The following is a 22,519-nucleotide window of genomic DNA, read 5'->3' as shown; positions in this document are numbered from 1 at the left end:
TGGCGTCAGGCAGCGGTGTGTCGCGACTCGTGAAACAGGGCCCAGGTTCCAGTCGGTCCGGTAGACGCATGCCAACCGAGTCGCTCCCCCGATGTCTTAAAATCCACGCTTCAAACACGAATTGGGCGAAGACATTTTATTAACATCGAATTCAAATGATAGTGACGATACCACTGACCACTCGGTGAGGTGATTGAAAAGACCGTCCGATGGGTGGTCGGAGGCGTCTCCATTAGTCCGATCACCGATGGATGGTCGGAAGTGTTTCCATCAGTCCGATGGGTGGTCGGAAGTGTTTCCATCAGTACGATGGAGGCGGTGGCACACCGGCCGGCTCGGTCAGTTGGTGAGGCAGCGGTGAGCCTTGGAGTGGCCTCGACTGCTCGCTGCGCCACTGAAGCCGCTTATGGAGTCGGGTATGGAGCGCGGCACTCGGCGTGAGAGCCCAGCGGCGACGACCCTACTTGCCGCCGAAGAAGGCGTCTGGCCCGCTCAGCGGCCACTTAATGAAACGCTCCGACTGCATGTAGGTCTTGATGGCGGGCAGCGCCTCGAAACGGGCCCTGAACTGCTGTAGGTTCGGCAGCTCGTCCAGCAGGTCCTTCTCCAGCTCCAGCCAGTTGGAGAGCACGTCGTACAGCAGGAAGTCGATGTAGCTGATCTTGTCGCCGAGCAGCCACTGTTTGGAGCCGAGCGAGGCGCTCAGCTGTTTGATGACGGGCGTGACGCGCTCCCTCATGACGGGCCGCTGGGCGCTGAAGCTGGCCTCGTCCCGGCAGCCGTAGCAGAGCCACGCGAACGTCATCCGCACGTCACCCAGCTGGAACGAGCGGCAGAGAGGCGCATAGTGAGCATACAGAAGCTGCAGCGGTCAGGGTGCCGTTAAATATTGGGCCACCACACCACAAGGAGGAGAAAGTAAAGCATTAATTCGTCGTACGAAGAGACGGCATTGTATTATGACGAATCACGAACCATTCGAGGTTTTGAGAAAAGACAGCACATATAATCAGAGAGCCTTTCAGGCTCGGCACTGAACCAGCATCCGATGTCGGGACCGTATCGGGACAAGACGACGCATTTAGCGCTGCAGCCACAGCTACAGATGTACATATACAGCCGTCCGCCGTGTTGAGCGGAGAGTCCGAGACACACCGGGACCCGCCTCCGACCGATGTGCGGCCAGCATCCCCTGACCCCTCCCCTCGCTGCAGCACTCACCACGCCCTCGAGCAAGTCGAGGCGGCGCCACTCCTCCTCTGTGTTGGCGCCGGCCAGGCCGTGCTTCTTGGCCAGGTGATGCAGGATGGCGGCGCTCTGGGTCAGCTTGATGTCGCCGTCCACGTAGAACGGCAGGTTGGGAAACTCGAGTCCATGCGGGTTCTTGGTCTTCTCCTCCTGCCATTTCTCTTTGGCGTTAATCTGCAAATTACAGAGACAAATCACACGTTACTTGCTATGACAGGTGGCGAACAATCAACAATGGATATACCTATCACCGTACCCAAAAAAAAGGATAGAAATGACGTGTTGTGCACGCTTTTTTCTATGATACAAAAAAAAACTTACAGACGATATGCATCAACGCAAAACGCAACCATTCACTATACCTATAACCTACGGGTGTGTTTTTCATCATTTCGTTTAAAAAGTGGGAAGTGACATGTCTGATAGTGACCCGATATAAATATCAGCCGTCGACACTTCGACAGTGAAATTTTAGTCGCAGATTGAGCCAAACGCTCAACCCGAAAGATTATCTGAAGCAGCCCTCTCTCAAATCGTTTTTGTAGGAATATTCCGCGTGAATCAGTCGGAAACCCCCGCAGGGATAAAACACATCATTTCTGGATACGGATTTAATCCCCATTTCCATGCTTCCCTGCGTCGTCTGTTCGTTCCACTAACCCGACCAAAGCCCCTCCCCCGACAGAGCGGCCGCATTCTAAGGACACCGGTTGTCCCTGGGCCCAATTATGGATTCCAGCGGCCACCGCTGTACTGCTTCGCTGCCGCTCGGCTGGCAAGGTGACCCCAGGCCCGGCCCCAGCGATCTGCCACCGCGGGGATCCCTCGTCGGTGCACAACACAACAGACCATTTCCGCTGCGGGGCGAGGGGAGAGGTGAAGGGGAGGGGAGGGTGGACTGGGAAAATACGGCTACTGCCACGGGGACGCAGGATGAGCTCGGCAGGCGTCACTCAGTCATGGTATCGACTAGATGGCCTGCCTCACCCTAATCGTAAGTGCCGTTCCCCGGTTCGAATAGCGCCATGACGTGGCAATAGGCTGTCGTAGATGGATATCGCTTATTTGTTGTCGCATTTGGTAATTACGGGACAGCAACACGATAATGAAAATAAGCGTTGGAGATGCAATAACATGCTAGAGGATCCTGAACTATCAGGTATCGAGTGCAAAGATGGGAAATTTAGGTTCTCAACTGTTCCTGGTTTATAGGGATGGGTCCGCCCGGCAGAACCGTAAACGCGCCGCCGAGCCCGCGGTACCCACCCGGGCACACGGGTGCTACTCACCGCGTCGAAGCGGACATCCTGGTACTCCTCGCCAGTGTACTCGAGGATGAAGCGACTGGCCTGGCCGAGTCCCCTCAGAGTCCAGTAGCCGAAAATGGACGGCATGGCGACAGCTCCTGGCGCTGACTGGGTCGGTCGGGCGGGCGGCTGGCCGGTCGGCTCCGGTCGGACTGGGCCGCGACGCGGCGGCACACCTCCGATCGCTCTCCTGCGCCGAGCCGCTGGCCCCGCCCCCTGACGACGCGCCGGCACTCCAAACGTGCTGACTCACGGGCGGGACGCGCGGCGGCGGCGGTCATCGCACCTCCCTAACGCCAGCACCAAGGCCACGCCGCCTCCCCGGTTTTTGTCCGCGCCGACCGCTAATAAATGATACCGGGATCCAAGCACTGCGAGCCAGCGGGAATACCAATTCAAGCGTCTTCAGCCCTCCCGAGGTTAGCATTCAAACGAAACAAGAATCGCAGCCCGAGTTCACGGCTGTGATTGCAGAATGGCTGACCCAGTCGGGCAATAATGGCAATTGGCAATCACCTTGAAGTTATACATCACTGACACAAATATCGATGACAAAATAGATCCGGGAGGGCCACACTTCTAACGCATAACTCCGAGGGTCGTCGACTTTAATATCTTTGCTAACCATAGCACTAAGCACTTTCTTCACAAGCTTGCCTATGTGCCATAGCTATGTATGTACATACACACGTCAGTACAGCACCCCCGAAACATGTTCCTATTGCGGCAGTTTAACAAGCGCTAGTCTGGTGAACCGCGTAACACGACCGGCTCTCAATTAGAACTTGTTTATGGTTACAAATTCGGTGTCATCTGATCGAATTCGATACATATGTCGATGTAAACGATGTCTAAAGCTCGCCGACCTTGGTACTAGGCGGATATCGGCATCAGCTTGCATCGGCCACACAGAACATTCCGCGGTATGTTAAGCAGCTGCCTGTGCGGCGGGTTCCGCAATGTTTGCACCTCTGTGAGCGATCAGTGACAGTATGGCCAGAGGTGATGGCGTATACCCGCCGTGTCCGGGAGTGCCTAGCGGTGTGCCGAGAGCCATTCTGTCACCGATCCGCCGGGATACCTCCTGTTCGGCGAATGTGTAGTGTCCGCCATTGTGGTCACGGAGTTAGAGTATGATGAGGGATGCTAAGTGAAGATCTCGCGAGTCGCGAGTGTCGATGGCTGCATCAGTGTATCGTGCCGAGCAGCACAAGACGTGTTCGCTTATTCAACGCTGTTACTGTGCGGTCTGCGGAAGTTCTAAATGTTTTCGAACTTTATCCGATCGCTGCCCGCCCTTAAAAGCGCAATGTGTAGAATCCTTCCTTTGCCAACTGTCACCTTCATCTCATTCCAGAGCGCTTGATTTGGCTGTGCCGCCCTTTGCAATAGTGATGCAATATGCTCAAACGTAAGGGTAGATTAGTAAAAGGTATACCTGCTTTATTTCCATCCCAATCTCATTCATACTGGAAAGCATGACAACGAATATCACGGCTTCATTCGCGAAAATACGAAGCCTATGGAAAAAGAACCACAACGCTTCAGGATAGGCAGTGAAGAGGCGACATCCGATATTTCCACACTCACAAACACTTCAATCGGTACACAATGTGCACACATGGCTGGCTGGGGAGATACCCTTTCCGTGAGAGCACGGCGCTTACCGCTCACGGAGTGCTCCCCACACGGACGGGGCTCGCCCACCGTCTGAGCGAGACGTCACTCCTCAGCCGGTGCCAGGGACGGTTCCCCGTCCGACGGTCCCGGCGCGGTCCGTCCGCCCCATCTGTCCGCTCCCGGCGCGTCACGTCTCGGCCAGGAGCCGTTTGTACTCGTCGAGCAGCCAGTCCTCGGTGCGCGGCGCCGCGGCCGCCGTCAGGCACTCGTTCAGGTAGACGGGCTGCAGGCAGGGCAGCCGGCGCTCGGCCAGCTCGCGCCACAGCTCGGCCGTCAGCTGGCGCTTGTCGGCGCGCGCCGGCTCGATGAACACGTGGGTGACGTCCGTGGGCCGGCGGCGCAGCTGGTCCAGGGAGGCGGCGCGGCCGCCGCCGGCCGTCACCAGCCGCTCGAACGCCCGACTGCGCTCCCTGGCCGTCAGCAGCACCGCCACCATCGAGTGGAACGCGCCCGGGATACCTGCCAGACGTCAGGGCATGTCAGGTAACAATATGGAGTGGAATACGCATGGTTGTCTGGAAAAGGTCAGGGCAGGTCACTATCGAAAGCAGCATCCGGAACACGTCAGGTAGGTTTAAAGAGTATGAAGCTATAGTGCAATTGTCGCAATAATCGCTTACCGACTATAATAACCAACAAAAGGCTTAAAAGAAAACAAGAGTCGATTATCGCGAGATGACGAGGATTCTGACACTCAATTACCTTCGTCCTGGATTTTCCGTCGCCACCTGTAGGCGGCGGTGGAGAGTTTGTACTCGGTGGAGTCCTTTGAGAGCCCGGCCGCCCGCAGACACTCCGGGTCTCCCCACTCGAACCCGTCCTCCTGTGGCGGGCAAACGGAGCGATCAGAACAGGTCAGCTCAAGGCCCTAAAAGCTGTGTGCGTTTACTAAACACCAAGGGGCGCCTGCCTCTACGCCGAAGTCAGCAAGGCGTCAGACTTATCCTTTCCGGTTGTTTAAATGGTGATCGGAATATTCTTGCAAGTTCCAGCTGGCAAACGAGTGACTACGCAAGTGAAGACATTCATCACTCCTACTCCGCCTCTCCAAAGCACACTAAGTGTCTCTCACGGTAAGTACAGCGCCCCATCAGCCTGACAAGTGACTCCCCATCCTTCCCTGCGCGGCGCCCGCCAGTCCCGCCCGCCAGTCTCACCTTGAGGAAGCGTCCGGCGCGCTCGCACGCGTCCAGGTAGCCGGGCTGCAGGAGCCAGCGGCCGGAGGCCACGGCGGCCAGGTGTTTTTCGCTGCGGTTGGGCCGCGCCGTCACCAGGTGTGTGGCACTCGGCTCCAGTGTGGCCGAGTCCAGCACGGAGCCGCCCAGACGCTCGGCCAGCGCCGTGTAGCGGCTCCGCTCCGCCGGCTCCAGGCCCGAGAACACCAGCACCGGAGCCACCGGACACTTGGCGGCAGCGGCGGCCGGCGCCGCCGGAACGTTGGGAGACACGTTCTCGGCATCCTGGCGGGCGGCCTCCTCTTGCATGAGATTGTTACGAGCCTGCCGTTCGCGCGGGTCGTCCCAGGTCACTGCCGTTCCCTGCGTGTTGAGCTCCATGGCCTCTGGAACACCATGGTCAGCCCAGGTCACGGCCATGTAATATGCGTTGAGCCCCGTTGCATACGTTGAAACGACATGGGCTGGGAGGAAGGATGACGCATCATAAATACAGAAGCGTAAACGAAACAGCACACTGTTGACTGTTGACATAACCCGAACCTCCAACGCGACAATCAAACAGCTTTGATAAATGGGCAAACATACCACAGTACCGCGAACAAACACCCTTTCGCCTTAGTTTACACAGAGACAGAATAGCCGATCTTGAGAGCCGCCTAGCCTTCTCGGCAGCAGTAGGACGGGACAACGGCACACAGTTCTGACACGCGGAGTGGCCGCGGTTATTGACACCCACTGCCCACTAACTGTGCTGATCATAAGCTTATGTGCTTTGTTTCGTGGTCACAAAAACTTGCTTTTAATTCCCAATAGCGGTCCCGTAGCTCAGTCGGTACAGCGTCAGACTCCACGTGGTGAGAGGACGCGTTTCCGGTCACAACAGTCCGGGTTCGAAGCGCGACGGGCGCTTGACGTTTATGGGCCTCTTGACAGGTATGGTTGCGGTTGATGGCAGGCCGTAGCCAGGCGAAGTCAGTTAGGGGATCGGCCGTGCGCGACTACATGCGCACGTTAAACTTTGGACTCCAAATTCTGCCACAGAACCGGATTTGCGCGATCGGAGGGTAGAGGGCAGGGTCAACGCAACAAGCTTCGCTTCGCAGGCTCTGTCCTTGGAAATCCTTCCATTCAAAAGGTTCGGACTAACCCCGCGTTCGATGTCTCTCGGGCGACGAAGATTCTACGTCGTCCAGCCAATCACGTTCAAGGTCAGTGGGGGGCTTGGCTGCGGTTATGGAACGGGATTGGCCGGACGACGTAGAATATTCCTCGTCCAAGAGAACGCGGGGTAAATTGATAAAAAAGTAAATAGGGCAACATATAATGCTCGTGGGAAGTCACTGAATTGTTTCCTATAATCATTCATTTGTAGCGGAATATGCAGGGCCTAATTATAAATGTGTACAACAAACACTACAAAAAACACATAAATGTACAAACACGATTATCATCAAAGTAATTCAGCACCGATCTTACTATACAACAGCAACGTGTCAAAGACAGCAGAGAAGAGACCGGGTAAGGCTGCTAGCTGGTACGTACTGGATTGATCAAGTCGTTTTCTGATGTGTGTATCAGTTCAAGGACCGAGGCTTTGGTCTGTCAATAAATAGATAAGTTTTTACAACCTGAAGACCCGACGTGGCGGCGAGCACCTCCCGCTATCAGACCTATCAGGACCGGATGGCCATTGACTGAAATCGTCGCCATAGGAATGGAAGCTTGTGGTCCAACCAAGGACAGGCTGTGGCATGATAGCCTAAACGGTGGGCCTACAGCTGCAACTAAATATCCAGCGTAACCTCAATGGGCTAAGTGGTGTTCATTAATAGGCGAGGCTAATGGGTCTTGTCCTTCGTTGATGAATGGCTGGAATAGGTGTTGACCAGGTTGTTTTTAGCTCCTACGGACCGGACACTTGGTACCGCATCCACGATATGCACACCACGGTAGCATGCAGTGCCGATAATGGAAACAGCTCGGAAAGTGCTCTGCCCTTTCCGAGCCGGATCGTGCCGACCGACACGGTCTATCGCGCTGGCGGAGTTGGTGACACGACCAGCCGACCGGCACGAATTACACGGCACAGAGGCCAGACACGATATCAGGTAACCGGACACGGACGGATCGACAGGGGCCAGACACGATATCAGGTCACCGGACACGGCACATGACAGACCGCCGACAGGGAACAGAGCGCCGTGACTGGCGACTAGCGGACTACAGTAGAGCAGACGGTGGAGCCAGGGACCCCCGCCCCGGTAGACGGTGGAGCCAGGGACCCCCTACCCGGCAGAGATTGGGGCCAGGGACATTCTCACAGCGACGGTGGGCCAAGGAACCGCGATGGCGGGCTGGGCAGCAGAACCATACCCTCCCCCTGCCGGTGGGTCATGGACCCCGGCCTCTCCCCGGGCGGTGGGACAGGGAGGAGCAGACGGGGTACTGACGTGGCGCCGACTCGGAGCCGCCCACGGCCGGCGGCGGGTCCAGCAGGCCGGCCGGCATGCGGTGCTCGCCGCTGGCGCCGCTGCCGTCGGCGCTGCGCCGCGACACCAGCCGGTTCAGCTCGGCCAGCTGCCGGCTGACGTCGCCGGCCGCCTCCCCCTCCTCTGTGACGGTGCGGTCGGCGGCCGGCGGCTCGGCGGTCGCGCCGCGGTCCCGGACCGAGCCTGTCGGACAGGGCAGCCGTCATTGGCGTCGGCGGGGACACAACCAACCGGCCACTCACAGACAGTGACTCAGCGCCAAGTGGTGGTTAATGAACGACGAAACGAAGCCAAGTGGCTCAATAAATAGAATTACTGAAAGTCGCGTCCCCTCTGCCTCTCCCCAATAAACAGAATTACTGACAGCGCCACCATCTGCCTCTCCCCAGCCGCCGCTCACCGTTCCCCAGACAGGGACTGCTGCCCAGCTCAGCCGCCGGCGGACGGCCACGTTTGTGCAGCGTCCGAGGCGCCGTGCCCGTCGACGGGCCGGGTTTGGAACTCTTCACGGCAGAGGCAGGGGTACGTCCGGATCCGGCCGCCTCAGACTGAAGCGCCGCCTGGCGGGACGGCAGCAAACTGCATGTCAACACAGTGCGGCTGGGCAGAACACGAACAATGACGTGGAACTCTGCAATAAATCAATCGAAGCTCGTAAGATACAGGGTTTAAACGAAAGCAGACTGAGCCCACAATTATACAACCATGGATGAAAACACTACATTTCCAACCATGTTTACAAGAGGCCATCAACATACTGATAATGATACAATGCTGTTTATATGTCTTCAAATTTCAAGCCATGTTACCGAGTACCTACAGTTCTGAGTGAGAAAAACAAAATGTTAACAATTATTGTCATCAACCGAAATATCGGGTGATTTCACGGTCTTACGTTGACATCTTCCGAGTTGACGACGGGACTGTTTTCAGTGGACGCACTGGGGTCGGCCTGGCTGTCTCTCTGGCTGAAGTTGGTTTTGAAATACTGTACCACCAGCTGGGACATGGGCTGTAAACACAGGCATCGTTAGACGGTGTGCTGCTTAACCAGCACCCCAAAAAAGCGAAATTGTTATCCAATATCATTTCATCCCACATTCGGAAGGTCGTTCCATCGTTCAACCCCATCATCCCATTTTCCTTCCACTTTCTCGTCCCACTAGCTGTCCCATCCTTCCCATTCCCGGAAATCTTACCCCGTCCCATTCCCGATTCCTACCCGTCCCACCCCCGGTTCCTACCCGTCCCATTCCGTCCCACCGCCAGCCCCGGTTCACTCTGTTCCACTCCCCGGCCCCTGTCCCTCCCCTCGCCGTACCGTGCTGACGCGGCGCCGTTTGTTCTCGGGCGTCTCCTCCATGGCGTCCACCCAGCGTTTCCAGGCCTTCCGTGTCGATCTGCTGGGGTTGGAGCCGGCCACCAGCGCTCCGTACGGCGTCTGCGGCGTGGCCATGTCTGCCGTGCCGTCCGCCGCCGCCGCGCGCGCCACCGAGTCGGCCGGCGGCAGCTGCGGCGGCCGCACCGGCGTCAGCTCCACCGGCGGCTGCATGAAGCTGGGCAGGCCGCCGGCCGGGACGGCGGCGGGGGCGGGGGCGGCCGGTGCCGGGGTGTGGGCCGGCGCCGCCGACACGGCGCTGGAAGTCACAGACGCCACCGTCGACTCGGCGCCGCCCTCCACGGCGTACTCGTCGGTGGGCAGCCGGCGGCCGGCGGCGGCGCACGCTCGCAGCCACTCGCGGCTGACGGCCGGCAGGCCCCACTTGCGGGCGGCGGCGTACTTGTGGCCCTCGGCCGCCTGGCACACCAGGTGGGTGGAGGCGCGCGCGTGCTTGGACGGGTTGTCGCGGCGGGCAAACACCTCCTGGAACCTGCGGACGCGGGCGGTATCGGCGTCACACACAGACCATCCGACACGGTCAGATGGTATGGCGAAGACCATCAGACGCCATTATCATGCTGTTTCATATATGCTAAGCAAAACACGACATAGCTAAGCTGAAATCCACACAGATATCCCGTCCCTGGTAAGTCCGTGAGCGTCACGTGCGACACCACTTGCATCTCCATTCCCCTGCATGCCATCTATGTTTCAGCGTCTGCGCCATGACTCACTCTGCGCCCATGCTCTCGCCGAGCAGCGCCAGGTACTGCCGCTCGCGGCCGCTGTAGGAGCTGATGCCCAGCACACAGCCGGTCAGGATGTCGTGCTCGGTGGTGCTGATCGGCCGGTGGAAGTACTCCGGCTCTAGCAGCTGGCAACACAGCGCGCAGACGCATTCATTAGACAGCGGTCGTGCGCGCCGGCGCCCACAGAACTCTGGTCGACCAGCACAGTAACGAAAATAGAGGACAACACAAAGAGATACGCGAACTGTAAAAACATCACGTTAAAACTGGTTACGATCATTACACATTTGTCAGGGACCCAGGAGAAAAAAGGTTGAAGACATTATCAACCATGCCATCTCGCTCAGCCATGCCCGCGAGACCCACCTTATCGGCCTCGACGCAGTGCTGTAGGTAGGCCAGTGTAACCAGAGCGTCGGGTTCGGGGTCCTCTGGCGAGGCCGGGTGGACCAGCGGTACCACGGTGAACCGGGCCGCGGTCGGCTCCGGCACCTGGCGGCCGCCGTGCTCCTCCAGAATGTACACCGCTTCCTGGAGCGACTGGTCGTCCAGGTGGCGGCTCAGGTGGAACCGCAGCCCTGCAACAGTCGCAGTCACAGTCAGTCACATTCAGCCGCCGCAGTCATAGTCAGCCACAGTCTGACTGTGGCTACATACTGAGCCGGTCTGCGTGCCCGCCCGCTGCACCTCCCCCGACCCAACTAGTACCTCCGAATAACGTGCACGTGACCTCCAAACGCCTCCCAACAGGCTCACTATGCCCACCCACCTCCAAACAGAGTCTGCGTGGCCTCGAGCATGGTATCCTCGCCGGCGGCGGTGGTCTCGGCACCCGGCAGCACCGTCTCCTCTCCGGCCGCGTCCGGCTCCGGCTCCGGGCCCGGCTGACCGGCTCCGGAGCCACCCCCGGCCGGCGGCTCGGGCGGCGCCACCCCCGGCGGCAGAAACTCGGCCTCCGGCAGCGGCCGGCCGGCGCGCCAGCTGGCCAGTACCCAGCGCAGGGTGACCAGGTGCGGGCGCCAGGCGGCGGCCGCCGCCGCCTCCGGCACGCCCGCGCCGCCCGCCACCACCACGTGCGTCACAGAGGGCAGCAGCTGGGAGAAGCGCATGGCGCCCGAGGTGTTGAGCAGCCGGCGCAGCTTGTCGTCCCGGCGCGCGTCCAGGCCGATACAGTGCACCTGCGAGTCGGGGAGGACGGTTAGCCAGGGACCTGACACCTCAGACCGATACAGTCCACCTGCGGGATAGGAGGGAGAGCTGTTATCACTGCTCAGCAAAGCGTGCTGAGCTGAGTACGTCCCCACCGACACACACGACCAGGGGCGTAGGCAGGGGGGGGGGGTCACTGAACCCTTGGGCGCCGAAGGCGCCCTTTGCGATTGTGATAGAATCGAATCGAAAAACAATCGCGACTGGATGGCGCCAAAGGCGCCCTCCAAACGCGAATGTGTTTGCAGGGAAAATACAGTTGGAGGGCGCCCTCGGAGGGCGCCATTCCAAATACGCCCTCCAAATACGATTGGAGGGCTCCCTCGGGCGCCCTCCAACCGCATTTGTAGGCTGTAGCTCTCTAAGCGTAGCGGTAGTTGCCTATGTAAGCCTGTTGATCACTGCCCTCCTGCCCACTGGCGCCCTCATTTGATCGGTGTACTCCTACCTATTGGCGCTCTCCTGTAAATAGGCGCCCACTCACCCGAAGGCGCCCACCTGTAGGTCGCCACCGTGCTACACATTGCTGCCCTTCTGCTGCACTGGTCGGCGCCCTCCCACCTATTGCGTCCTCGTGAAATTTTGATGGCCGCCCTCCTCCCTTTTGGCACCCTCTAGTTGAGTGCCACCCTTCTAGACATTGGCGCCCTCCTACCTGTTGGTTCCCTAGTCTCCCCTGTTGAATGTTAATCGGGGCCCCTCTACCTATTGGCGCCATCGTGTTAATCGCCGCCTTCCTAACCACTCGCGCCCTCCTGTTGATCACCGCCCTGCTATCCACTGGTACTTTCCTGTTAAATTGGCGCCCTCCTCACAGGTCCCCTCCTGTTCAATGTCATCCTTTTGGGCAAAAGCACCCTCCTCACCATTGCCATCCTCCTGTTGATCGTCACCCTTCCACTCATTGGCGACTTCCTGTTGATGACCGCCCTACTACCCATTGGCGACCTCTTGTTGATCGCCACCTTTCTATCTATTGGTGTTCTCCTATTCCTTGCCGCCCTCTCACCTGGTGACATCCTCCTGTTGGTTGTTGATCGGGGCCCTCCTACCTATTGGCGCCCACCTGTTGATCGCCGCCCTTCTATCCATTGGCGCCCTCCTGCTGCTCGCCACCCTCCTACCTTTCGGTGCCCTCCTGTCGAAACTCAGGATGTTGATCGGGGCTCTCCTACCTATTAGCGACCTCATGTCGATCGCAGCCCTTCTACCTCAATTGGCGACCTCCGTTGATCGCTGCTCTCCTATAATTTATCTACTCCTTTGGCATGTTTCCCAACTTAGCAGTTCTCTTGCACATATTTGATGTCTTTCCTGTGAAAACTGCCACAAATGAACGTGCATTCAGCATAATGAATGAAGTTTACCAAAACTGTATACGCTCTGGACCATGCATAAAACACGTCTTTGGTCTTAACGGATTGATCTTACTTTATGTGCATCATGACATTTATATGGATCACGATAAGTATTGTCAACAGGTTCGGCCGCAACCGCAGGCACCTGAAGTTTCGGTGATTGAAGCTGGTTATTTAGGTACTCAACACTGTATGCATCTGTGAGAAGGTCATGAGGGCTGGTCGAGGTAATTTGGATAAGCCCGAGGAGGCTAATCGATCTCATGAGGAACAGTACTGTTATGGTTTATCTTTCTGTTGCTGCCGCCTTCTCGTTGTGCGCTTGTGTTTACGCACCTCGCGCTCCGGTATCAATCCGATATGGTGGTCTGGTGTGTATGCCACCGCCAATAAACTTTTCTACATCGTCACTCATGGGCGAAGCTTCCTATACAGTTTGTGTGGCACCGGCCCCACTAAACCTTAGACATTTTTACAGTACAACTTCAAATTTGGTAAAAGAGCGAGAAGAGTTTTGAACAGTGAGCACGTAAAAGATGTGCCTAAAAAGCGGAGGAAAAGGTTGTTTTCAAAAATTTCGCGCGCCTCCGGCGCGCACTTCAACAACACTTCTTTAGTAGGAACTTAGTACCTATGCCAATCACTTGCAACCTTTTCGTCACGTATGAGATTAACCCGCGCCAGGACATTTCTTCAGACATGCGGTTTAAAAAAAAAAAATCCGAAAAAGGTGCCACTACGCTACGAGCTTCCGTTTTTTTTCCTGTTGGGGGAGGCAACTGGGTGAGCGAAAGGGGCACACCTTTTGGTAAATTGCTTTTACACGTGCTCTATAAAATGCAAACCATAGTCGCTAAAAGCAAGGTCATCAGGCAATTATGTCGAGTGACCTAACTTTAAAACAAGTTTTAAGCATAGTCTGAGCGGGTGACTTGACCTTTTGTGACCTGGAGTAAAAACAAAATACACACGATGCGAAATCAATGCAGCATAACCTATACCAAGGTACGCAAAAAAACTGGTGGCGTAGTAAAAAAGGCCTCCCCGTCCGCTGAGCGATCGTTAAGGATTTTAATCTCGCGACCGTATGGCGCCCTCTTTGGGTGAGGTGGCGCCCTCCAAACCCTTGCCCCCCCCCCCTTCGCGATTTTCTAAATACGCCGCTGCATACGAACTCCTGTGGGCCGAGCCTGTGGACCATTAGACGCAGTCAGAGGCAAGCACACTTCCATGCCGGAAGGTGCCATCCGAGTGGTTTTGACAGGTTTTGAATTTTTAATTTTCATTTTCCCCCGTAGATGCCAAACGCAGCTGTCACAAGCTGAAAGATGAATGTCATGCCATACTTGAAGTTGAAACTAGTCTACCTAGCCCACTTCGCAGCGCTCTAGCTTCTATGGCATACAAGAATAACGGTACATTTTGGTGAACTCCCCAAGATGTGTAAGTCACTGTAATTACGTCTAACCAAAGGCAAAATTTTCGACAATGCAGATCCCAATTGGAACCCGCACAACACATACGTCCACAACAAAGGCAAAATGTGAAAAACGAAATATGCAAACGACCACTTGATACCATAGCTGCGACGATTGGTCTGATAACCCCAAGAACTGAAAAGAGCTACGCAGCCGACAGGATTCGAACCTGTGCGGGGAGACCCCATCAGATTTCGAGTCTGACGCCTTAACCACTCGGCCACGACTGCTACGACCACATGGAAGAAAAGCGTTATCGAGGACGGAGGGAGGATCCTCCTAAAACGATGTGTTGAGAGCGCACTCCCCCCCCCCTCCCTCCTAACGCATCAAACATACGTGAAAACCACGATTAGCATTGAGACAGTTTGCTTACCTTGCATCCGTCCAGGAACTCGCCTGCCTTGGCCACCTCCTGCAGGTCGACCCTGTCCAGCTCAGCCAGTTCCTCCTCTGCAGAAAATCAAACATAAATGAGCTTTTGTAATGCATTTCTTACAAAGTACGACAATCAACGACCTGGCTGGTTAGACGAACAACAGGATTCTGTTCTTCAGTATTAGGCTTCAGCCACAAACTATGAAAAAAAAATGAGGCAAACACTCCAGCAAGCACAGCACTACGTGAGTCTACGGTGAAATAACGGCACATTTAGCAATCACCAAACATCAACTACCACCGAGAGCGTGTGTTTGATTAGGCGGGCGGACTCACGGGCGGGCGAGGGCGCCGGTGCCGGCACGGCGAACGACGCCGTCTCGTTCATCAACGTCTCGTTGACGGGGTTCAGCCGACTCTCGTTGGCACCCACTATGGTGCTCATGGTGAGGTCGGCCAGCTCGCCTGCTAAGGGGGCCCAGCCATCAGTCAGCCGTCAGGCGGGCACCAGCAGACAGAAATCAGACCGGTGCTCTTTGTGCCGATGCGATACGGAACTTGCAACAAGCTCCGAATGGGTACTCTTCATGCAGCACATCGTTGGGCAATCACATGCTATGTTACAATGTTTGAGAATTAGGTTTACTAACAAACTAGCACCACCTAATCATCCGCTTACTTTGCCCGAAAAGAATTCAAGTTGGACAAATTTACACAGATATATTACCCTGCATTATCGCTCGCTAACATCGTGTGCGACTTCTCATTTACTTCTTTCAACTGGCAAAGAAAGCAATACAATTTTAAGTCGGTTCTGACAAGCGAGACCTACCGCTCGCCATGGTATGGTTCTTGGTGGGCGTGGAGGAACGCTTGGCCATCTTGTCCGATGTCGTGTACTGCTCCATCGGGAGACAGGAGCCGCGCTCCACGCTGTCATACAGCCACTCGGGAACCACGCACGGAATCTGACGGAGACCGGAGACACTGTCATATTGCCACTCCGGAACCACACACGGTATCTGATGGAGACGGGAGACGATGTCACACGGCAACTCCGGAGTCCGGTACAACACACGGCGACAGCCACTCGGGAATCACGCACGGTATCTGACGGGAATGGTAGATCCACTGCCATACAGCCACTCCAGCATTTGCCAGAAGAAATCACGCTGAAAAGTAAATCCATTCCTAAAACAATGTCTCATAGCTCACCAACCATGGACAACAATAAAGAGCTGAGCTACACATGAAAAGTGAGAATAGTTCTTCTCTCACCTTCCAGCGTCTGGCGAAAGTGACCTTCTCACCCTCGACCGAGGGTGAGATCAGCACATTGGTCTTCTCGCATTCCAGCTGAGTCATGTAGTTGCCGCCTGAAGCAAGACAGGGACAAATGGCGAGAGCTTAGCGATTACCCAGACGATATACCACAAAGTAGGGCCCATGCAGGTAAGCTAAAATGCATTAAAACACTACTGCAACAGTCCAGAATATGTAAGTAGAATGAATCACGCTAGCGTTGTTACCTCCTTGCCAGGTCCGGTCCAGTCCTACCTCTCCTATCGTTCGGTGAAATTCCATCATCCCCGCCCTTCCCTCCAAAAAAAAAAACACGCAGCAGTCGTGAGCACGAGGAACCACACGGCCCACCGGACGTCATCCGACCCCACCCAGAGCACCGAGAGTCCCCACGACGCACCGTTGGTCTCGATGAGCCGCTTGATGGCCTCCTTGTCGCGGCGGCTGATCTGGCTGACACACACGAACAGGCCTTGGAAGGGCGGGCAGGCGAGGTCGGCGAACTGCGGGTCCGTGGCCGAGACGGTCTGCTGCCGGCTGGCCTCCCACACCCGGTCCACCCAGGCGGCGCGCATCACCGGCACGTCGCGCGCCACCGCCACCTGTCGGCGACACCCGGGAACTGAGCTTACGGTGGACACCGGAAAACTGAGCTTACGGCGGACACCGGCAAATTGAGCTTACGGCGGACACCGCCACCTGTCGGCGACACAGAGGAACTGAGCAATAGGGTTGTTCAAAAAAAACGAATTTTGGAAAAGTATATGGGCTCATGGCTCATGTGGTGCGGTATTCTTTTCTGAGACCAATGATGCCCTTTTTTCTGAAAAGTATTAACTGTTAGGGGCTCCTCAAACGGCTTAAAGAGGACCATGCTACGCCCGCCGACCGGCCGGTGTCAATAAGGGCGAGAACTCGACGCCGCGCGCCGGCGGCAGCGCCTTATCGGCACCGCGCGCCACGACATCTGCCGGGCGGCCGGCTGGGCGGTGGGAAGTTATAAGTGCGTGGTCTTATTGCACACGATCGGGGTGAGCTATCCCATGTTTTCGGGGCGGAAAGTTTCAGTGCAGCATCGGTGCGTCTGCCACGGTGGTCTGTGTCGATGGTATAGAAAATAACTCAAGCAGAGCTCAGAAAAGAGTGAGTGATTCTGGGTAGTTGCCTCGAAACAATCCGTTTTAAGAATACAGCTGCCTTCTTAACGTACCGTATCACTTGTTAATTCTTCAAAAAACAAACTCTGAGCAATAACACACCTCTTTGCATTGCTGTTGACAATTTAAGTTAGTTTTTGACGGTGGCTCGCACCCCCAATATGCTGCCGCGCAACTTTATTCCAACGGCGAAACGGCAACTTCGCGAGAATCGAAAATTCACGATATACAGGGTGTCTCAAAAGTTCGCTTACACATTTCCCATGTCAATAAAGCATATAAGAACCGGCCAAAAATCTAAGGTTTTGGTGTCCGTGTGTACACTAGACAAATATGCATGCTTTGACAACTGATTCGGAAGGTTGGAAACCAAACCCTTTGCTGTATCTCCAAAAATATTTGCCCATACCGATTTTCGTCACTCCGTCAGCTGCCGGAGGCTGATAAAAGGTTACCAGCTTTCAAGCTCTTGTAGGGGAATCCCCCGCAGTTTCTGCGTCGGATTTAGGTTTGACGAGCTCCCCGGCAACATCCGCTTCTCCCTGAAAGCCGATAGCTTGCATCGACACCATCCGTGAGTATTTTGTAGGTCTTCTCTGGCGCTAACTCCTTCATGAATGACTGGCGCCGACCTCCCAAGCACCATTTTCCTTTTCAAAACAACCCCATTCCTGAACAAATGGGAAGTGCCAGGGGCAAATTTTTCGCAGCATATCGTAGCAGAATGTGTCGGCCATCTGTTTCTTAGACACATTTTGCAAAATTTGCAAATCCCGAACGCTCGTCATTCCCAATGCCAAGACCTTCGCTGGGTTCCGGAGTGTTTTCCTCAGGAGAGGTTCTGCTTTGTAAATGGCCAAAACCTGTCCATCGTGCGGTTTTGTCCGGATTTTGTGTGTAAAAGAAAGCTATTTGCTCCAGATCTGCCTCTTGAAACTTCGTTAGATAAAACTTTACATTAATTGACACTTTTGGAGGGTCACTTGTCCTCGGCATTGACGATTTTCGCATTATTTTCCCTCAAAATTTAGCGTTATAGATATTATAAACAATTTTAAATGATGTTTTGTCTTTATTTTATGATGACCTGCAATTTTTGAAACTGGGTAACCTCTGTCTGTGAGCTTCTAGTCAGTTTTCAATAGTTAGGACTGCATTTTCAGCTGCTTTCCGGAGCACGAGTCTGCTGCGGTACAAGGGTCGTTCAAAGCGCTGTTAGTCTCGCATGGTTTTGTCCTTCAAAAATTTTAGCCACCGTTTTTATTAGATGACCATCATGTTGTACTCATCCTCGCCGACACTTTGCCATGTGTCATTTCCGACCTAACCATTCCCATTACTCGTGAAGCAGAGAGTTTCTCAGCCGACCCGAGTATGCGACCTCCATTTTCATGCCTGATCCATGGTCAGAGGTGAACCCTTTTTGTGTGCTCATGAAGGGTCGAATGCGCTTGAAAACAATGAAGCTGCTTGAGGAAGGTTGTTACCAATGCCCATGCAAAATTTCGACTGTGAATTTCATGTTGATTCAGAATTATTGACAAAAAAGCATGGCTGGTACCTGTAAGCGAACTTTTGAGACACCCTGTACGTACAGCAGGGGCTGGCAATGCAGTATGCACAAGGACAGAATATGGAGGAGACCCGACAGTCATCGGCCCAAGTTTGGGGGTGGCTTTGACGAGCATAGGCGTCACCAATGTCATTATTCAGATACGTTGATGTCAGATGCTGGGCCAACAGAATCGACGCCAGGTGTAGCTTAGATTAGCGGGTCGAAAGAAAACATAACATGTCTGGGAATGACAGGGTGGCCACCCTGACAGTGTGACGAAGTGAGACATGAGTAGAGACATTCGCCGGAGTACCTACTCATATAAATCAAGCGCCGTTTATCCAGTCCTTCGAGCATAAGCGACGCCGGCAGTCCGGCCAGGGCGGCCGTGCCCACCGATGCCGATCAAGACCCGAATCCAGACCCGGCATAGAACACAGCTCTGCCCTGACGTGACACATTACCCCGGCGTGTCACTCATGACGGATAGACCAATGCAGGAGCCTTGCCAGCTCCTGTTGTACCTACTTCGTTAAATTTTCGATTCTCGCTACGTTGCCGTTTCGTCGTTGGAATAGAGTTACGCGGCAGCATATTGGGGCTGCGAGCCACCGTCCAAAAGCAACTTAAATTGTCAACAGCAATGCAAAGAAGTCTGTTATTTCTCAGAGCTTGCTTTTTGAAGAATTAACAAGTGATACAGTACGTTAAGAAGGCAGCTGTATTCTTGAAACGGATTGTTTCGAGACAAGTACCCGGAATCATTCAGTCTTTTCTGAGCTCTGCTTGAGTTATTTTCTATACCATCGACAAAGACCACCGTGGCAGACGCACCGATGCTGCACTGAAACTTTCCGCCCCGAAAACATGGGATAGTTCACCCCGATCGTGTGCAATAAGACCACGCACTTGTAACTTCCCACCGCCCAGCCGGCCGCCCGGCAGATGTCGTGGCGCGCGGTGCCGATAAGGCGCTGCCGCCGCCGTGCGGCGTCGAATTCTCGCCCTTATTGACACCGGCCGGTCGGCGGGCGTAACATGGTCCTCTTTAAGCCGTTTGAGCAGCGCCTAGCAGTAATACTTTTCGAAAAAAGGGGTATCATTGGACTCAGAAAAGAATACCGCACCACATGAGCCATGAGCCCATATACTTTTCCAAAATTCGTTTTTTTTTAACAACCCTACTGAGCAACGGTCGATACCGCCACCTGTCAGCGACACCGGATAACTGAGCTTACGGCTGACCCCGCCACCTGTCGCCGACACCGGCAAGCTGAGCTTACGGTGGACGCCACCAGCTGTCCGTTATATCGGGAAATTGGTATTATGGGGCATACAGTCATTTGTCGCGAACATCAGCGAGCTGGGATTTACCGAAGCACCAACCCTTCCGATGGCACAGTGAACGCCTGGTTACGACGGACACTGCAGTAACGGTAACACCAGACGAGGTAGCTTTCTCCACCTGACTGACCTGGTACTTGGGGCTGGCCACGACGCCTGCCACTAGGTGGGTGATGCCCTCGTGGAAGTCGGACGAGTAGACGCCCGACATCTGCCGCACCAGCCGCTGCAGACGGTTCTGAAACGGGTGGTCAGAGAGTGTGAGAATTACACCCAATTGAACAGTATGAAGGCAAATAATAGGAAATACAATGACAGTAGGCAGACGAAATCAGAGCTGTGGCTTGTAACCTCGGCTCAGAGCCGGATCTGGTACTAAGAAATCCATTGATTCTGATCACTGACTAAAAGACATCAAACTCAGCTATTAGCAATCAAATATCAACAGCTTCTATTGAAGCATCAGCTTATGGTGAAGCTGAGAACATGCATTTTAAAATCAGGCGGACACAATAAACAACAATTGCAAGTCCATTTCTCACCTTTTCTGTTTTTTGGAATCCAGTTGAAGTGACCACCATGCCTCTCATGGCGGCTGTGTAGAGGGGATAGGGATGCTCTGGCACTGGTTCGCTGCGACTCAGACAGGCCAGCAGGCATGGTGGGCCCAGCACTCTGCTGGACAGCCAACACCATAAACCCAGTCAGTACTGACAAGTGACAACATAGATGTGTTAACACTTGTGTGCTTAGAGCACAATGCCTGCCCGACATGACAGCCACCCTGTCATTAGCTGGCTACTTAACCTACTTACACAATTATACACATACTTCATAACAGTGGAACCATAATGTTCATTCTTGCATTGGTGTCATTTGGTGGCTAATGATGGCTATTACATCCCCTTGTCAAACATTCCAATGGTAGCATTGTCAAACAGATCCCAGCACACAAACACTCACAAACACACATCATACTTGACATATCAAAAGCTGCTGGAGAAGAATGACTGGACAGTAGACAATCAACACTTACACACACTTGAATTTTCCAGATGATAAGTGGTCAAAACCTAGTCCTTCAAATGGGTCACAGATGAACACATCTTGCTTGACTGGTTGCATTTTGAGCACATCTTCTTCTTTTATCCACTGACTTGGAAAACCAACATCCAGACATGCCTGTGGGTCATTTAGAAAATCAGTTAATTCACAGTCAGGATATACTCACATTAAATGTGGCAAAGTGTAAACATGTGTAAAAAGATTTCAGCAAACAGTAAGTACTAAGTACATCATAATCATAAAACCTTACCTGATAGGATGATGCCAACTTTTCACTGCAAGTAGTTTCTGTAGTGTCCTTAGGAAGAACAAAATAGAGATTTACTTGATCCTGGGTTTCTTGAGACAAGAGAGACTCCATTTCTGAAAAAAGAAGACATTGATATTATGTTTTCAAGAAACAAACTAAGAAGTCATTTAGAAATATTGCAAAAAAAAGCACAACATTGTCATCCAGAGCAAGGCTATATAAACCATCCAGAGACAGTTTAAAATTTTAAAATCACTCAAATCAATAATGTAGTTAGCTGGCACGCATTTCTCATTTTTTAATGGTGGAATTGGTGTGTGAACTACAAAAAATGCAAAATGTGAAACTGTTCCTTACACATAAACAAACAAAATTTGTAATCTCAGCCCTGCATTCATGCTTTTTTAACTTTTTTATTGGGTCAATCAAACTATCTTTGGTATGTATGGTAAGGTTAATTTACAATATTTAAATTGGGCAGCCTAGATTAGTTAAGACCAGGTTAGGTCATCTTTTGTTTATTCCATTTTATCTGCTTGAACATACTCGTACAAAAAAAATGCTAGAACAAAGATTTGCCATGGAATTTTTCCAATGCAGTGGACAAACAATGAGGTCATGAAATATCAGCAAGTTCAAGACTCAAGTTGTATTCACATAGGTTGGTGACTGGTAAAACATGTCAGTATGGGAAAACTGTTTATATAACCTTGAGAACACCTATGGCTGGCTCGTACAACTGACCCCTGAATGGCACCTAGCCGCCTACCATTCACATCTTGCAGGCTGGGCATACTGAATGAAAGCTAAATGAAAACTTACGCATTCTGATTCAGCAATCAGCATCAGGTACATATTGATATTATAATTGAAATTTGAGGGCTGTTCACAGGCACCGCACACTGCTGAGTGTGGTGTGCGCAGGAGGCGTGGGGGTAGGGGAGGGGTAGTCAGTGTGACATGTCACACACTACACAGTTACGTGCAGTGGACCGTACACAGCCAATGCTGTGGCCAGTCCCACAGCGGTTGCTGTGTGCGGTGACGGAAGGTTGAAGTAGAGACAGTGGGCGGAGCTTGGAATCTGTGTAACTGTACAGTCCTACTGTAACCGCAGTACCGCACATAGGGCTCGTGAACAGCCCTCAGATTTCCGAAATAACACTACATAGGTCAAGGCAAGGCCCTAAATACAGGTCAAGGTAATTCGCATAACGGAACCACTTACACTATTACTGTCAGGGTCAAAATAAGCTTCACAGACAAAGAACCATTTATTGACGCCTCTATTATGATGCCTTAATTAATAGTGCCAACACCAAGATCCAATGCTATTAATATTTCAATTATAACTTCATCCGACCCCAACAACATTCGGCACAACATTTCAA

At 53.7% G+C, this 22,519-nt stretch overlaps 2 protein-coding genes and 1 non-coding gene across 4 annotated transcripts; all 3 read right to left on the bottom strand.

Annotated features, from left to right (window-relative positions):
- Nucleotides 1-121: 121 nt before the first annotated feature.
- Nucleotides 122-3,070, bottom strand: LOC122387548 (glutathione S-transferase class-mu 26 kDa isozyme 47-like). Its single transcript, XM_043377850.1, has 3 exons — nt 2,538-3,070; nt 1,222-1,422; nt 122-820 (listed from the first exon to the last, which is right to left on the bottom strand). The coding sequence occupies exons 1-3, from the start codon at nt 2,640-2,642 to the stop codon at nt 461-463; spliced, it is 666 nt and encodes a 221-aa protein (XP_043233785.1). The 5' UTR covers nt 2,643-3,070; the 3' UTR covers nt 122-460.
- Nucleotides 3,071-3,973: 903 nt separating this feature from the next.
- On the bottom strand, nt 3,974-22,519 carry LOC122387558 (DNA topoisomerase 2-binding protein 1-A-like). 2 transcript variants are annotated; one of them, XM_043377876.1, is made up of 20 exons: nt 22,357-22,519; nt 21,129-21,241; nt 20,850-20,995; nt 20,356-20,491; nt 19,944-20,051; nt 16,158-16,359; nt 15,734-15,831; nt 15,288-15,423; nt 14,792-14,923; nt 14,454-14,530; nt 10,802-11,210; nt 10,399-10,610; nt 10,018-10,157; nt 9,224-9,773; nt 8,798-8,914; nt 8,303-8,462; nt 7,864-8,085; nt 5,393-5,796; nt 4,938-5,058; nt 3,974-4,694 (listed from the first exon to the last, which is right to left on the bottom strand). In XM_043377876.1, the coding sequence occupies exons 2-20, from the start codon at nt 21,237-21,239 to the stop codon at nt 4,363-4,365; spliced, it is 3,813 nt and encodes a 1,270-aa protein (XP_043233811.1). In that variant the 5' UTR covers nt 21,240-21,241; nt 22,357-22,519; the 3' UTR covers nt 3,974-4,362. The 2 variants fall into 2 exon arrangements, with proteins under 2 accessions (XP_043233811.1, XP_043233810.1); XM_043377875.1 differs by lacking the exon at nt 22,357-22,519 and adding an exon at nt 21,951-21,971.
- On the bottom strand, nt 14,226-14,307 carry Trnas-cga. The gene has a single exon. It is a non-coding gene; the product is annotated as a tRNA-Ser (tRNA).

This window comes from Amphibalanus amphitrite, unplaced genomic scaffold, assembly GCF_019059575.1.
Source record: "Amphibalanus amphitrite isolate SeventyFive unplaced genomic scaffold, NRLGWU_Aamphi_draft 000289F_arrow, whole genome shotgun sequence".
In the NCBI taxonomy this organism is placed as follows: Eukaryota; Metazoa; Arthropoda; class Thecostraca; order Balanomorpha; family Balanidae; genus Amphibalanus; species Amphibalanus amphitrite.
Note: the sequence above shows the minus strand (reverse complement) of the source record. Positions and strands in the feature narration are given on the sequence as shown.

Excerpts from the sequence above, each read along its gene's own strand:
- LOC122387548 (XM_043377850.1), bottom strand. The coding sequence starts at position 2,642 with ATGCCGTCCATTTTCGGCTACTGGACTCTGAGGGGACTCGGCCAGGCC. Across the intron at positions 1,423-2,537 it reads AGGATGTCCGCTTCGACGCG|ATTAACGCCAAAGAGAAATG; the intron begins GTGAGTAGCACC and ends TGTAATTTGCAG. Across the intron at positions 821-1,221 it reads TCGACTTGCTCGAGGGCGTG|CTGGGTGACGTGCGGATGAC; the intron begins GTGAGTGCTGCA and ends CGCTCGTTCCAG.
- LOC122387558 (XM_043377875.1), bottom strand. Across the intron at positions 20,996-21,128 it reads AGTTGGCATCATCCTATCAG|GCATGTCTGGATGTTGGTTT; the intron begins GTAAGGTTTTAT and ends AATGACCCACAG. Across the intron at positions 16,360-19,943 it reads TGGCCAGCCCCAAGTACCAG|GTGGCGGTGGCGCGCGACGT; the intron begins GTCAGTCAGGTG and ends TGTCGCCGACAG.